The sequence below is a fragment of the Pteropus medius genome, unplaced genomic scaffold (assembly GCF_902729225.1).
Source record: "Pteropus medius unplaced genomic scaffold, Ma_sr-lr_union100, whole genome shotgun sequence".
NCBI lineage: Eukaryota > Metazoa > Chordata > Mammalia > Chiroptera > Pteropodidae > Pteropus > Pteropus medius.
This window is the reverse complement of record NW_024349227.1, coordinates 2809193-2824921: the sequence shown is the minus strand read 5'-3', so window position 1 is coordinate 2824921 and position 15729 is coordinate 2809193. Positions and strand designations below refer to the sequence as shown.

General features: G+C 47.8%; 1 protein-coding gene across 5 annotated transcripts in view; it reads left to right on the top strand.

The window, feature by feature from the left end:
• Positions 1-15729, top strand: part of ATP2B4 (ATPase plasma membrane Ca2+ transporting 4) — an 84866-nt gene that overhangs the window by 47038 nt on the left and 22099 nt on the right. For all 5 annotated transcript variants that reach the window (XM_039881868.1, XM_039881866.1, XM_039881867.1 and 2 more), the window contains 10 exons: positions 4681-4878; positions 5506-5763; positions 6231-6356; positions 6828-6950; positions 8094-8129; positions 9684-9845; positions 12416-12630; positions 12963-13205; positions 13774-14015; positions 14992-15223. In XM_039881868.1, the coding sequence (XP_039737802.1) occupies positions 4681-4878; positions 5506-5763; positions 6231-6356; positions 6828-6950; positions 8094-8129; positions 9684-9845; positions 12416-12630; positions 12963-13205; positions 13774-14015; positions 14992-15223 (1835 nt within the window). The remainder of the gene's footprint in view (positions 1-4680; positions 4879-5505; positions 5764-6230; positions 6357-6827; positions 6951-8093; positions 8130-9683; positions 9846-12415; positions 12631-12962; positions 13206-13773; positions 14016-14991; positions 15224-15729) is intronic.

Genomic DNA, 15729 nt, shown 5'->3' with positions numbered 1-15729 from the left:
ACCCAAAGAAACCTCTCCCTTGTGCTATCTATGTGGGAAAAGATTCAGCTGCGTCTTTGGCAAGGTATCATAACTCAGACAGCTGGGAAGTCCCAACCTAGCCCTATCCTTCCTGGGGCTGAGCTGGTTCTGATAAGGGTCCCTTGGCCAACAGTCTTGGGCCTCCTAGGGAGGCTGGCCCTGGCCCTCTCCTGCTGGTGCCAGGCCCCTGAGGACTGGGCTGCAGCCTCTCCTCCCTAGCCCGAGGTCCCGGCACAGGCTCACAGCAGACGCAGATTTTCCACTGCTGTTCATATTGCCTCCTGCCTGGGCAGGAGCTGTGTCACTCCCCAGCACGGGGCGGGGACAGGCAACTTCATGACCTGACATTCTTGTGGCCTCTCCCAGTGCCTGTGTTCGTCTGGTCCTTAGGCCCAGGAGCCTCCTGATGGGGTGGCGCTTTCTCTCGTGTTCTTGGGAACAAGGTTTCCTCCCATTTCCTTGATGTATTTCTCAGGGAAGCCCTTTTCTTGTGTTTCCGGCATTCTCTCTCTGCCAAGTCTTCCTTCCCTCTCCAGGAAGCTGTATATTTGAGAAGCAACTGTGGAGATCAGGGACTAAAACCCTTTCCTGGTCTAGACAAGCATGAATGTGCAATTATAGCTCCTGAAAGCAGGTCCTGAGAACCTCTCGGGGACAGGAAGAATTGGAATGGAAAGCCCAAAATTGGGCTTTGGCCAAGCTCCCATTCCCACATGGCTTTCTGTGCCATGCCACATGTCTGAGAGACAATTCCCAAGGCTACTATGCTAACAGCCCAATCTGCCCTTCCCTGCCACAGGGCATTCTGGGAACTGGGACAGCTACATGGCTTCTTAAGGTAGCTATTGAAAGCTTAGAGTGACTTAAGGTGGAGCAGATAGATAAGAGAAAATGGCAAAAAAGAAGTAAGTGTGTGTAGCTTTGAGGGCATCTGGGTAAGAGAAAGGCCTGACCTTTGTTTTCCATAATATGTCTTGTTTCATGTGTTTGGTCCAAAAATGGCCATAATAAGCCTTTATTGAGTACAAAGTCTATAGGTTAGACTCTGACAGACCTGGTGTTACCATCCCTGAGGACAGGAAAAAGACAGGACTAATTCACTCCCATCGTAAATAGTGGGAACTGGGCTAATTTGCTTAGAGGTGCAGAGGAGAGCAGAGTGGGCTGCCTGCAGTGAATGAAGTAGGGTGACCAACCTGTGCTGTTTGCCTGGGACTGAGGGGGCATTCTGAGGAGGCGGGAGCTTCACTGCTAAAACCCAGAAAGTCCCTGGCAAACCAAGACAAGCGAGTCACACTGGAATGAAACCTCAGCTGGGTGCAGCCCTTCTACGTGCAGGTGGGCATCCAGCTGCTTCCTGGGAAGTGGTATAGCCTCTGCCACATACTAGGCTTGAGTAGTTATGTAACCTCTCCCGGTCTTAGTTTGCTTATATATTAAATGGAGTTAATTGTAGCTACCGCATAGGGTTTAGGATGTTTGAATGAGAAGACACAAATGTGCCTAGTGAAGCATCTGGCACAGAAAAATCACTTAAATGTTAGCAAACTTATTTATTACTCATTCATCCAGTTTACTCAGTAAATTTGTATGTGTACCATGTGCCAGACACTGCTGTGGACCTAAAGAACAAAGATAAAAATCCGGCCTTTGTGAAGGGGGATAGACAAACAGAATAATGACTACGTACACCTGAAACTAATGTAATATTGTATGCCAACTGTAATTGAAAAAATTTTTTAATTATTTAAAAAAAGAGTAAATGAATACATCACATCATATATTAGGGGAGAAGACCCGTAGAGGGAACGATTGAGCAGGATAAGGGGAATGTAAAGCGCTGGGGTAGAGAAGCCATAATGTTAAATGCAGTGGTCCCAGCGGGCCACACTAAGAAGGTGACATTTGTACAAAGACCTGAAGGACGTGAGAGAATGAGTCCTACCTAGTGAAGAGGAATCCAAGCAAAAGAGACGTGAGCCCTAACATAGTGCATTCCAAGACCAGAGGGAAGGCTAGCTTGGCTGGATCTCACGACCAAGGGGAAAATTGTAGGAGTTGAGGGGTGGGGGGCCGGGAGCTCCTACAGGGCCCGTATAGGCCATCTTAAGGTCTTTGGTGCCCGGTTTCACGCCAAACAAAAGCCACCAGAGGATTGTGAGTAGGTAAGTGTCATGGGTTGGATTTTTAAAATATCATTCTGGCCACTCTTTTGAGGACAGAGAAATGAGGGGATAAGCAAGGAGACCAGGAAGAAGTTGTAATAATCCAAGCAAGAGATGATGATGGCTTAGACCAGGATGGTAGCAGTGGAACAAGAGAAATGAGTGGACCTGGAATATATTTTGAAGGTAATGCTGGCTGATTCTTGACTAAATGGATTAATAGATGAGAGAGAGAGAGAGAGAGAGAGAAGAGAGAGAGAGAGAGAGAGAGAGAGAGAGCGAGAGAAGACAAGGATGAGAACAGGGAGGGGCAGGGCTCTTTCACATGGGTGCTTCTAGCTAGGCTTTTGTTGTTGTTGGGCCTTCCTTACTGGGACGATCCTTATTATGACCTCTAATTTCTGATGTCTTGGTTTGCCTTTATAGTCATGTATTCACCCTTGTTAAGGAGGGAACGAAAGGCCTGCTGTCTTCTCTTTACGTTGTGAATTGTGCCTCCTTGAGAAACATCCCAGGTAGATACACAAATTATCAGAACTCCTATTTCCTTCAGGCAAACCTGGCCCTCTGGCACAACAGTCCCGAGTTGGCACAGCCTTGGTATCTAGGGTTCCTGGGGAGAAAAACCAGCAAGGCCCTGCCCCCTGGCATCTCTGCCTGTGCCTGCCTGGGGATCAAGATGCCCTGCCCAGGAACACTTTTTCCCCAGGCCCTTGCTTTTCTTTCCTCCTGGGAACTTGACTTCCCAGAGCGTGGAGGCAGGAGCCTCTGGGAAGCAGCCCAACTTACTTCCAATGTTTTGACCAAACCCTGCTCCCCTGCAGAGCTCAGCTGTAGGCCAGGGTGGTACTGCTGGGCACTGGGAGGCAGGAGCTGGGGTTGGGGGCTTAAGAACACTGGGCATCACTTTCCCGACCAGCTCCCTGTTTTCCTCTCCTAAGCACTAGCAAGCGGAGTGGTCTCCAGCCCCCAACTCCACAAGTGTGGATGCCAGTTCACCCCCCACTTTACCTCCAGGCAGGGTCCCTCATCTGCCTTCCCAGACAGATGAGTACCTCTCCTGGCGGTTTTGTTTTCAGGGTGAAGTGGAGGCTGTCTCCGACCTTGCAAACAGCACTCTCTTGGGTACCTATTTTCCCATTTTCAAAACCTTTTTCTGTCTGAATGTCTTCCTTAGATCTAACTCAGATCTCTCCTCTTGCCATTTAACACCCTGGGGTCCTGTTCAGTGGAGATGGAGAGTATATGTTTGCCCTCGTGCTACGCCCCCACCCCTGCCAGTAGAATACCCTGCATGCTGACCGAAGTCTGAAGTCCTCTGGCATCAGCACCTCCCTTTTCTCCACGCAGTGCTGTCGTTGGCTTTTCCTTGCTCTCTGTGTGAAGTTCCACCCTCTGATTCTGTTAGTGGCTTGTCCCCTGATTCTGACCCTTCTCAGCTGCTGACGTTTTTTTCAGGACAAAGGCTGCCCCACCCTGCCAGTGGGGAACTCATCGAGCAGTGCAGCCAACAACTGCAAGTGCCAAGACCAGGGCTAATATGCTGCTGTGTGTAAACAACTTGATAAATGCCAACTGACAGTAATAGAAATTTTAGGATTTACCCGCTTCTCTTCAAGTGTAAACCCCTGGGGCCCAGCAAGGGAAGTAGGCACTGGGAATAATTAATTCTCTTTGCTCTCTGGGAACATGCCCAGAATATGTGTGCACGCCCGCGCAGGTACATGAGCACAGGTGTGTGTTAGTGGGAGCGTACAGGCAGTCAGGATGGGCTACCATCAACTTTAGGCTCCACCTTTTTCGTTCTCTTTTTATTCAACCAGGATAGTAGTACTTCTCTTAGTACCTAATACTTAGTCTAAGTAGTACTTCTCTAAATACACAGTACTTAGTAGAATAGTAGTACCTCTTAGTGGTGTGTATGAGACGGAAAATGGAGGATATGCGTGCTCAAAGTTGGAGTCTCAGAGCCTCTGTTCTGTTGATCTCCTAAAGCCACTGGAACTTGGAGTCAGGACAACTGGTGGAGCTGTGTCTCCTAGCTTCCTAGCATGACCTTGAGCAGATAGCTTCTTCTTTCTGGCCTTTGTGTGTTTTTAAATCATCACCGGCATTTATATGTTAACGTGAGAGAAGTTCTGTGTGAGTCCTCGGAAACGTTTAAATGTCTGCGTTCTTAGTGCTGGAGCCTGAAGCATACTCAATGAGGAGGACATGAAGTTTTAGGTCCAGGTTAGCTTAGCCCAGAGAGTAAGAGGAGTGAGTGAACCCCGTGACCAACTTGTCTCAGTTTGCCCATTTCTAGACTGAAAGTTTCACACCCCTGAGTCCTGGGCAAACTGGGATGGTCGGTCACCCTAACTGGATCTCATACTTGGGCAGATCAGGAAGCAAAGGGTCTTTTTTATAAAGGGGTCTTTTCACTGCCTTCTTCTATCATTCATCTCTTCCCCTTTTTTCTGACTCATTCATCCCACTCCTATCTCCTTTTCAGGCCTATCTGGGAACCCAGCAGATCTGGAGAAACGTAAGCAAGTGTTTGGACAGAACTTAATCCCTCCCAAAAGGCCCAAGACCTTCTTAGAATTAGTGTGGGAAGCCCTTCAAGATGTCACACTCATCATCCTGGAGATCGCGGCCATAATCTCCCTGGTCCTATCCTTCTACCGCCCCCCTGGTGAAGAAAATGAACGTGAGTGTCTTAAACAGCCCAACATGACTCTGATCAGTTTCTTTGTATGATCACCAAAAAGCACTTAGTGTTGGTGGTTGACAGATTATAGCTTGAAAGTTTTCCCTCATTATCCAGGGTGGGTTCTCCAAAGGAAGCCAACAAGTAGCTAGTAAGCTATTCTTCCAACCCATTCTCATTCCAGGGTCTTTTACCCCTTCTCCCATCAAATCCTTATTCAGAATGCCCAGAATCCTCTACCCTCACCCAACCAACAAAGCCCTGCTTCTAAAAAGTGCCCCCACCAATGTCATTGACATTTGAGGACATAGCAGTGGGAGCCTGACCATATTGGGAATCATAAGTTCTTTACATGTAAATTGCCTATAATTTGCATTGACGTGTTCTATGCTGTTTAGTCATTTGCTTCTTTTGGGTTAACATAAATAGGTACATGGTGATAAAATGATGCCCAATCCTTCTGCCCTTCGGTATCCTCAGAAGATAGCTCTTCTGCTCAAGAGTTTTATTTTTTATTATTCTCCTTCCCTGACTTTCCATTCTGTGGTATTGAGGAAGCACTAAGCATTTTTAATGTTAACAGAAGCCCCTCGGTGATTCTTTCTTTCTGTCCTTTCCCTGGGTTAGAGTGTGGTCTACCCATAAGTAGCCCAGAAGATGAAGGGGAGGCAGAAGCCGGCTGGATTGAGGGGGCAGCCATTCTATTCTCGGTGGTCATCGTAGTGCTAGTGACAGCCTTCAATGATTGGAGCAAAGAGAAGCAGTTCCGGGGGCTACAGAACCGCATTGAAAAGGAACAGAAATTCTCTATCATCCGGAACGGTCACATCATCCAGCTCCCTGTGGCTGAGATCGTGGTGGGTGATATCGCCCAAATCAAATATGGTGAGAGCTTCGTGTTTCTCCTACCCATGTCACCCTTTCTATTTGAGATTCAGGTCTTTTGGCATAAGGACCCAAAAAGATAGGACCCAAAACTGAATTAGCTTCTAGGTGAACATTTAAGGAGGTTGTAGGAAGAAAATTCAAAGAAAGAAGTAACTGAAACTCTTCCAAAAGATTGTCAAACTTTTGTGTTTGAAATCTTGTGTCTTCGAATTTAAAGTATATAATATTCAGGTCATAGGAAGGTATATGGGGATCAATAATTGTTTGAATTTATCATACCTGGAAAGGAGTCTCGTCCGTGGTTGTCAGAGCTGAAGTTATCTTTCAAAGGCTCTCCAACTACTCCCTGGGCCATTGCCTCTAAGTAGGGCCCCGAGGGCAGCCCTTAGATGGGGTTGGATGATGGTCCTCACCCTCCACCAGGCTCTTACCTCCCTTCTTTCCCCTCCCCGCCTGTGCGCCAGGTGACCTGCTGCCTGCAGATGGGATCCTGATCCAGGGTAATGATCTCAAGATTGATGAGAGCTCTCTGACGGGGGAATCGGACCATGTCAAGAAATCCGTGGAAAGAGACCCCATGTTGCTCTCAGGTATGGCCTGTGGCTACCCCAGTCCCCTTTCTGCCTCCCCCACAGACAGCCAGGCCACAGAGATCTGACCCAGACCCTACTCTTCTCTTCTGGCCCTGCCCCATCTCCTTCCCCTGGGTTCACCTGGGGCAGTGGCATATTAGTGGGTTGAATACAAGGACATCAGGTAACCCAAAAGAAGTTCTCTGTGCAGGGGCCTTCAAAGGGCTCTGCTGGCTGGGAGTGGGGGCTGGGGGTGGGCAGGAACTGTACTCTAAAGCAGTTAGACGCGTTTATCTCCTTATCTCCAGTTTTCTTGGTCTATTTTAAATGGTCCCAGCTCCTGACCCGTTTCTACTATCTGCTGAGTATATCTTTATCCATGCCCCTGCAGGGAGGAGGGGCTGTTTTTTCCTAAGTCTGTATTTCATGCCAGAGCATGGCTAGGTGTGAGAAAGCAACACTTTTCCCATCTTCTCCTTTCTCATACAGGGACCCATGTCATGGAAGGTTCTGGCAGGATGGTCGTGACTGCTGTGGGTGTCAACTCCCAGACTGGAATCATCTTTACCCTCTTGGGGGCCAGTGAGGGAGAAGAAGAGAAGAAGAAGAAAGGTAAGAGGCGTTCAGAATGAGATTCTTTCATCCCATTCCCCATGGACAAACTAGGAAGCAAGGGAGCAGATCTGGATGGAAGAATCTGCTGGATGAAAAGTCAGGTATCCAAACCCCTTGCCGAGATAACAATGTCAACCCTGGCTCTCCAGGGTGCTCAGATGAAAACCAGATCCTGGCTCTAGGCTCCCAAATCAGGCTGCATTTGAGCTTTGGTTCCTGTGCCTATTGGTAGGTTGCAAAGAGGTGAGTTATCAAGCCTGCCACAAGTGAGCCGCCTAGGTGCTCTGGCCTAAAATGCCCTCTGTGTAGTTCTCCGACCCCTCCTCCCTTTCTTCCTCAAACGTGGGGGATTAAATGAACCAGGAAGGCTAAGGGTAAACTGGCTGGGAGATGAAACTGGATTCCTGGCCGCCAGTGGAAGAGAAATGGAGGAAATGGAGCCAGGAGAGTGAGCAGAGAGGTGATGTGTCCTCTGAAGTTCAGCCTGTCTTTGCCGTTCACTTGTTCCTGAAGGAAGGAAAACAGAAGATGAACGAGAAAAAGTAAAACCAAATCTACACCTTTTCCTAAGGTCTCCTTCCCTTGAAGGAGAGAAGGAATCTACTGCTTCAATAGAGGACCATCTTGGGCTGTTTAGTGGAGGGCAGTTTATGAAAAGGAAATAAAACACACTCCCTCAGGAACTAGATCATTCATTTCTGCAGCTACCCGCAGATGAATAAGGAGGAAGCTTGCCTGGTGCTGTTGAATTGACATGGAGACACCTTGCAGGGCCTTGGCCATCAGGCAGAAACAGTTCGAACGTCTCACTTCCTAACGCCCACCCCATTTCTCCAAGTGATATGACTCAGGCCAGGAGCACCCTCCCGGTGGCAGCCACGCGCTAGGAGAGAGCAGCTCGGGCATAGGTGTGCGCTCACCTGCACGAGTGGTCTGGTCCATATCCCACGGTTTCATGAGAGCCCCTAGTGAGAAGGGAGGTAAGCAGAGACATGAACTTCCTTTGCATTCCCTTCCCTGCAACTCAGCCCCTATGCTGTCGCCCTTTTGGGCTCTGAGCAGGACCAACAAATTAGATATCTGATCTCTTAATAGTCACTTTGGGTCTCCACCCCACTTTTTTCTTTCTTGTTCAAACAGGTAAAAAACAAGGAGTCCCTGAAAATCGCAACAAAGGTAACCTGTCCACCCACTCATTTACCATCTCTACCTAACTACACTCAAACCAGACCTTTCCAGGCCATCTGCCTTCTCCTTTTCCTTGCCATAAATCTGTTATCTGCTACTGTGGCCCAGATTTCTCATCCTGAGGAAGGTGCAGAGATTTGGGGGTGGTCGCAAGGGCCCAGTCCCAATCTGAGATGGGACAACAGCACCCTCTGCTGTTGGCTCAGGGAACCTCATGTCAGGGTTTCTCTTCGGGAGTGTGTAGGATTTGATCTGCTCTTCCCAGGGTGCTGGAGCCTTTGCCGCATTGCCCTAGGCCAGATTTAAACACCAATGTTCATCAGTTTCTGGGTTGGAGGACTTCAGGGTCCTTATGGTGGAGGGAGTTGGGTGGGCAGTCCCTGCACCCTCCTCTTGCTAGCTTCCTCATCGGTGTCCTCTTCTGGTCTGGAATCCTTCTCTGCTGTTCTCGGGGGTGCTTGGAGAGAGCCTTTTCTCCATGATTCTCTCCCGACCTCTTTCTTTATTCTCTCCACAGTCTGTTTTCTTCCTCCTGATCTGATGTGTGTTTCTTTTTTGGTGGCTGTGCTGACATCCGTCTCTGTCTTGTTTGTGAGTCTGACAGCAGAGACAGTGTCTCAGGAAGGGCATCCTAAGCAAAGGAGCCAAGCTCTGCAGGGTGAAATTAGAGGGCGGTGGGAGCCAGTGAGAATTGTTCTCTTGAGACAGTTTCTAGAGATTGTCCTCTGTCACCCACACCATACAGTCTTTAAAAAGAAAGTCATCACATCGGAGAACCTGGGGTACACAGAAATAATTCCTTAATTTTAGGTCTCTTTAACTCTTCTTTTTAATGCAAAATGGGTTTATATGTCTGTCTTTATCTCTGCTTTCTCTTATTCTAGGGGGTCCCTCACACCAGCTTCTTCCCTCTCCCCCAGAAGGTTAACCCCAGTCCTCACTCTGTATCTCTCTACCTCTGTCAGTCAGGGGAGGAGGGGTTTCCTTTCCCTTTGTTCAGCTGACACAAGAAAGAACTGAAGAACAGCCTGTGTCTGGTCTCTGTGCTTCTTTCCTGGCAGTCTATAGATAGAGAGAGGTGAACCTTTGAGCAGAGCAAACTAGGACCCTTATGCTCTGGACACATTTGCCAGCCTTCCCTTTCAAGCCCCTTTCTGCAATAAAGATTCACTATTGTAAGCACTGAATTCCAGAAACGGGTAATTGTTAGTAATAGTGCTGAGTGGCATGACTAATGCTCTTGCTGGAATAAACCCGGCTTGGGGCTCTGAGATCATGCCAGGAAACTGCACTGAAGAGGAAATCCATACCCTAAAAGCGCCCCTATTTCATCTCTAGTTGCTAGAATATCATTCTACAGGACCTAATAGAGGATCAAAGGAAAGCACCCAGTCTGGCATGGAGTGAGGGTGGTCAGGACTGATGTCAGGGGTCCAGGGTGTATCCAGGAAGAACACAGAAGGGTGTTTTGGTTTCCACCTGCCTGCTGCTCAGTGCCACTACCTGGCCTGCTCACCTGTCCTATTTGTGTGTACACCCCAGCAAAGACTCAGGACGGAGTGGCCCTGGAAATCCAGCCACTCAACAGCCAGGAGGGGCTCGACAGCGAGGAAAAGGAGAAAAAGGCAGCCAAACTGCCCAAGAAGGAGAAGTCAGTGCTGCAGGGCAAGCTGACTCGCTTGGCTGTTCAGATCGGGAAAGCTGGTGAGTAAGGCGGAGCCTTCCGGTGGTTGTGGTTGATTCAAGCTGTTCCGAATCCTCCTTGCTGCTTTGATTCCTTTCTCTCCACACCACCCAGGTCTGGCAGAAGAAGCCAAAACTTCTGAGTGGCTCGTGCAAGTCTAGGTAGCCATATCTCGTGCCTCTGCCACCCTATGGCCACTCCTTAGGCTTTCAGAGGGAAAGGTTTCTCCGTATGTGAGGGTTAAAGGCCCTGAAGTCTCTTTCATCCAAACAAATGGGAAGTAGAGACCCTATATCACAACAAAGGCGATTTACATTAGCAAGAAGGGAGACTTTAATTCCCTGCTTACCTGTCAGCTGTGTGGGCTTGTAAATCCCTGAAGCGTGGAGAAGACTGTTGTTCCTCAGAGGTGGCTCTCAGCAGAGTAGTAGCATCAGGCCAGGCACAGAGCCATAAATTCAAAATAAGGACTGTAGAGAAAAGGAAGACAGTTATGCAGAAGCTCTCTCAAGGAGAGGTCACTAAAGGTGCCCTGTGTGTCACGAGAGGAAGTGGCTTCTCACTTGCTGCTGCATTCTCTCTCCTCTGCCCTCTTTCAGTGGTGGGGTGAGGCGAGGGGGTCGAGGAGGGAACAAAGGGAAGATTGCTCCTTCAGTGGACATACCCATCCAGGTATGGTCCTGTAATGCTGTCAATTACTTCCCACCCCGCCGCCATCCCCCCACCCGCCATTTATCACAATTATAGTCTAGCCCAGGACATCTCTGTATGTACAGTTCACATGGGACTTTGTTAAAATGCAGTATCTGATTCAGGAAGTCTAGGGTGGGGCCTGAGAGTCTACATTTCTAACCAACCCCAGGTGAGGCCAATGCTGCTGACCCACTAAGCACACGTGAGTAGCTAGAATCCGTGTTGTCCACTACCATAGCCACTAACCATGTTTGGCTCTTTTGATTTAAATTAATTAAAATTACATACAATTAAACATGCAGTTCCTCAGTTTACCTTAGCCTTATTTTGGTTGGTCAGTAACCACATGTGGCCAGTGACTACTATATTAGACAGTGCAAACCAAAGCATCACAGTGAGTTCTATTGGACAGCGTTAGTCTAGCCCATTCATTTGATTCTATTACCCAGGTAATTTTGACTACTGTAAAATCTCTTGAATATAAACTATACGTGGATGAGATGAATCGCAGGTATAGAACCAAGTTATTGAGCCTGGCACAAAGGTTTGAAACATTACACAGACTCCACCTAACCCTTCCTATTGTCCTTAAACCCCACCTTGTTCTGGAGGAAGTAAAAGCTTCCAAATGACTGACCACTTGTCTAACTCTGTTGTTTTATTTTATATATCGAGCTAGGCCGGGGCCAGGGTGAGGCAAATGATGTGCCTCGTGGGACCCTCAGAGTGCTGATGTCTCCTTCAGTTTTGTACCATAGTTTTGTTTGTTTTGTTCAGTTTTGTTTGCTTCACCTTAGCCCTGAGGCTGACGAAACACAGTACAGAAGAATATGCTTTCATTGATATTCACTGATCGCCTGTAGTCTTGCTCTGATCCCCATTGGTTGTCAAGCCCTCAGAAAAAGTAAAGACCCAAACCAGACTGTGGTTTAAGCCAGAGCTCTTCCCATATTGCACCACAGATATGGGTACTGCTGTGCCCAGATACTGGCCCCAGGGGAATTGGAGCCCCTAGGCCAGTGGTTTTAGACCTTGAGCTGATTCTTCCATTTACCTCAGTGTGCAGGATGACCAACTGTCCAATCTGCTTGGGACTTTCTCAGTTTTAGCACTGAAAGTCCCATGTCCCAGGAAACTGCTCAGTCTCAGGCAAACCAGGATGGTTGGTCGCTCTAACAGTGTGCCGTACCAAAAACCTCTGTGTGCCTTAGTTTCCTTAGAAAAAGGGATGATAATAGTAACTTATCTCACAGGGTTGTTGTGAGGATTAAATGAGTTATTTTATGTGAAGTGCTTGCCTGGCCCATGGTAGGTACTATATAAATATATACTATTATTTGTCATCTTTTTCTATGCAGTGTCGGGGAAAGGTCGGGAGGCACTGTTCTAAGGGTTGGTCTTGTAGGTGATGTGCTAACACCATAGGGACGTTGCTGTAAATGAGTTGTGAATGGCCCATCATTTGCAGACTACTATGGGAGAAGTCCACATTGATAAATGACTAAGAAACAGGAAAATATAGTCAGTACATTGTGAATCGTGGGATGAGGGTAGGTCTGAGATAGAATCATAGAATGCTATTTCAGAAAACTAGACCAGCCCCCTTAGTCACGAATGAGGAAACAGGCCCAGAGAGGGTCAAAGACTTGTCTAAAGCCACAAGTCAAGTTAGTGCAGTTCTGAAACTAGAACCTGTGTCTCTGGAATGTGAAATCTGTGTCTTTTTCCCCCATCATGTACAAGCATCAGAAAATGGGTAGAGGATTTTAGTTCGACTTCCTGGATGTGTCGGTTTTAAAAACTGGTAGCAAAAGCTACAACTTATGCCACTCTGTCTCTAGCTGGGGCCCTAGGAATGCCCTCGAGCTGGGGTTCATGTGGCTCTTTTCCTATTCAGGTCTGATCATGTCCGCTATCACCGTTCTCATCCTGATTCTGTACTTCGTGATTGACAACTTCGTGATACAGCGCAGACCATGGCTAGCAGAGTGCACTCCCATTTACATCCAGTACTTTGTCAAGTTCTTCATCATTGGCGTCACCGTACTGGTGGTAGCTGTGCCAGAGGGGCTGCCACTGGCTGTCACCATCTCACTGGCCTACTCTGTGAAGGTGAGACTAGATGATACTGTCTTCCTTTAGGACAGAGATGGGAGGGGAGGGTGCCACATAGCCTTTAATGAAAGGACAGACCGTCTATCCCCTGTAAACTCCGGGTGGTACCTCATAAGAACACAAGTCCCAGTTACTGTGAAGGACCATCGTGACCAGTTGCATCAGTGTTTAAGTGACCTAGTAGAATCCTAGTAGAGGATTCATAAGAATTCTGCATTTTTGTGTGAGACAAGAGAATGAAATGTGGAAAGATGTTGGTTAGTCCTTTGACCTTTATTTGGGGCAGCTCAACTGGTCCTCTCTCAAGTCTTTTCTCTTGTCCTCTGTAGAAAATGATGAAAGACAATAACCTGGTACGGCATCTGGATGCTTGTGAGACAATGGGCAACGCCACAGCCATTTGCTCTGACAAGACAGGCACATTGACCATGAACCGCATGACAGTGGTACAGGCTTTTATCGGAGACACCCGTTACCATCAGCTCCCAAGTCCTGATGCCCTTGTGCCCAAGGTCCTGGACCTTATTGTCAATGGCATTTCTATCAACAGTGCCTATACCTCCAAGCTCCTGGTAAGTGCTTCCTTTGCCTGGACACCTAGAATGGGCAGTTGGAGGGAACATTAATGTTCTCCAAGACAGTTCATTTTCTTTTGTTCATCCTGCTTGAATTGCCATCCCACATCGCATTTCCCACTCTGCAGTGAACATCTTTGGGGTAAGATGTGAGTAGATTGGGGGGCGGCAGATAGGAATTTATAGCTGTGAAATACCCTCCAATTACCACGTAAAGGCAAAATCTCCAGGGAGAGACCTCATGCCGATAGCAGAATTAGGCTTATCAGGAGTAAAGTACTCACTTTCCAGAAACTCAGAGGGCATTAGAATAAGACCCCACACAGGGTGAGACACCAGCACCAACTCCAGGGCACACTAAAAACCCCTGATCCCTGGATGGCTCCGGGACCAGTTACCACTGACCACTGTCTGCCTCAAAAAAAAAAAAATGCTGTCCCCTACCCTTCTCCACTTTGAACTCAGGGTATAGATGTGAAAGTTTTGAGGGGAGTTCTTTCTTTCCTGAGTCTTCTCCCTGGTTGAGAAGTCTTATCTAATAGTGTTTTGTATGTTTTTCTCTCAGCCTCCGGAGAAGGAGGGAGGCCTGCCACGGCAGGTGGGCAACAAGACAGAGTGTGCGCTGCTGGGCTTTGTCACCGACCTGAAGCAGGACTACCATGCGGTGCGCATTGAGGTGCCCGAGGAGAAGCTCTACAAGGTGTACACCTTTAACTCAGTGCGCAAGTCCATGAGCACTGTCATCCAGAAGCCCAGCGGCGGCTACCGCATGTACAGCAAGGGCGCCTCTGAGATCATCTTGCGCAAGTGAGTGTTCCTTCCCCGCTCCTTCCCTTCAAGACCCTCCCTCAGGAAGGTCCAGGTGATGTGCCCCATGCTGATGCCTCTGAATGATGTGCAAACCTTCTTCGGGTGGTGACACAGCAACTAGTATCTGAGCATTTACTTAGGCCAACCACTGTTTTTAAGTAACTGAGATGGCTCATTTTATTTAATCCTCATAACTCAGTGAAGTAGATACTGTTACCATCTTTTTTACAGATGAGAAAACAGAGGTACAGGGAAGTTAATGTACTTGCTCAAGGTGATACAGCTAATAGTGGCACAGCCAGGATTCAGACGTAGGCCATCCAAGCCTGTTTCCTAAACCGAAAGCATATAGTAATACTCGCCCACCTTACAGGATTACTGTAATTAAATGATTCAATGTACATAAAGCACCTTGCACACAGTGAGTACTAGAAATGTTAGTTCTATGTTCCCTTTTCCTTCTCATTCTCAATTCTAGTTACAAGGAAGCTGCATAACTTAATCAAAGTGGCTAGACTATCCAGGTCATTTTAACGGCTGACCTACGTCAGTATAGAGCCAGTAACGCGATTAGCCAGTACCTCAATTTATCTTTAGCTACCTCTGTCAATGAACGAATTCTTGTTGAGCACATCTTATCTAGTGGGTACTATTCCAGATACTGGGGACTAAAAAAGTCCCTCTTCCTTTGAGAAGTTCAGAAGAGCAGGTGATTCACAAATGACTGCATCGCATATGAGTAGGAGCAGATGACATGAGAGAATCAAATGTTCCGCCTACCTGGACCTTATCCATCTATAAGCACCACCTCCCCTCCCCTTAGAAAAAAGGACCCAGCCGAGTGATAGATAGAGATTTCTGGTCATGGAGCAGTCTTTAGAAGTAATGCGTTGTTGCCAGAATATCTATAAAAGACTGTAGGGACACACTGTGTGGGAAGGGGGTGCTGCTCTCTGATTGTGCACCTCCCCAGGTGCAATCGAATCCTGGACAAGAAAGGGGAAGCAATACCATTCAAGAATAAGGACCGAGATGAGATGGTACGCACTGTCATTGAGCCCATGGCCTGTGAGGGACTCCGGACTATCTGCTTAGCTTACCGAGATTTCAATGACGTGGAGCCCCCGTGGGACAATGAGAACGAGATCCTAACTGAACTGACCTGTATCGCAGTGGTGGGCATTGAGGACCCCGTGCGTCCAGAGGTGAGGCTTTGACTTGGAGAAAAAGCAAGAACACATGAATGGAAGTCTTCCAGCAGCCCCTGGCTCATGTGCAGGCTCAGTGTGACCTACTGGGAAGCCACCAGGAGTCACGGGAACGGGGGTACTGGTTCTGTGTCTAGTTGTGACCAACGCAACGAGGATAACTTTCTGTGCTTCTGGTTTCACAGAACTGCTGCAGTCTGGAACCGATGGGAGGTGGCATTCCTTCGGTTAATGCTGTCTGTAGGGTGAAAAGCATAGGTTTCACTGGGCTTATTTAGTTCTAAGAATAGTCAGGAGGTTGAATTAACCACTGGACACCAACTTTGTCTCTAGCCACTCTCTTTCAATGAACACGTTTTCACTGAGTCCCCCTAGAAAAGCTGAACATTATTCTCAATGCTAGGGCATTTTAAAAGTCTCTACTTCTAAGAACTTCAGATAGGTAGACTATCAGTTGTCACGGCTCAGTGTCATGAAAGGGTGTCGTGCATTTGGGAAACTGC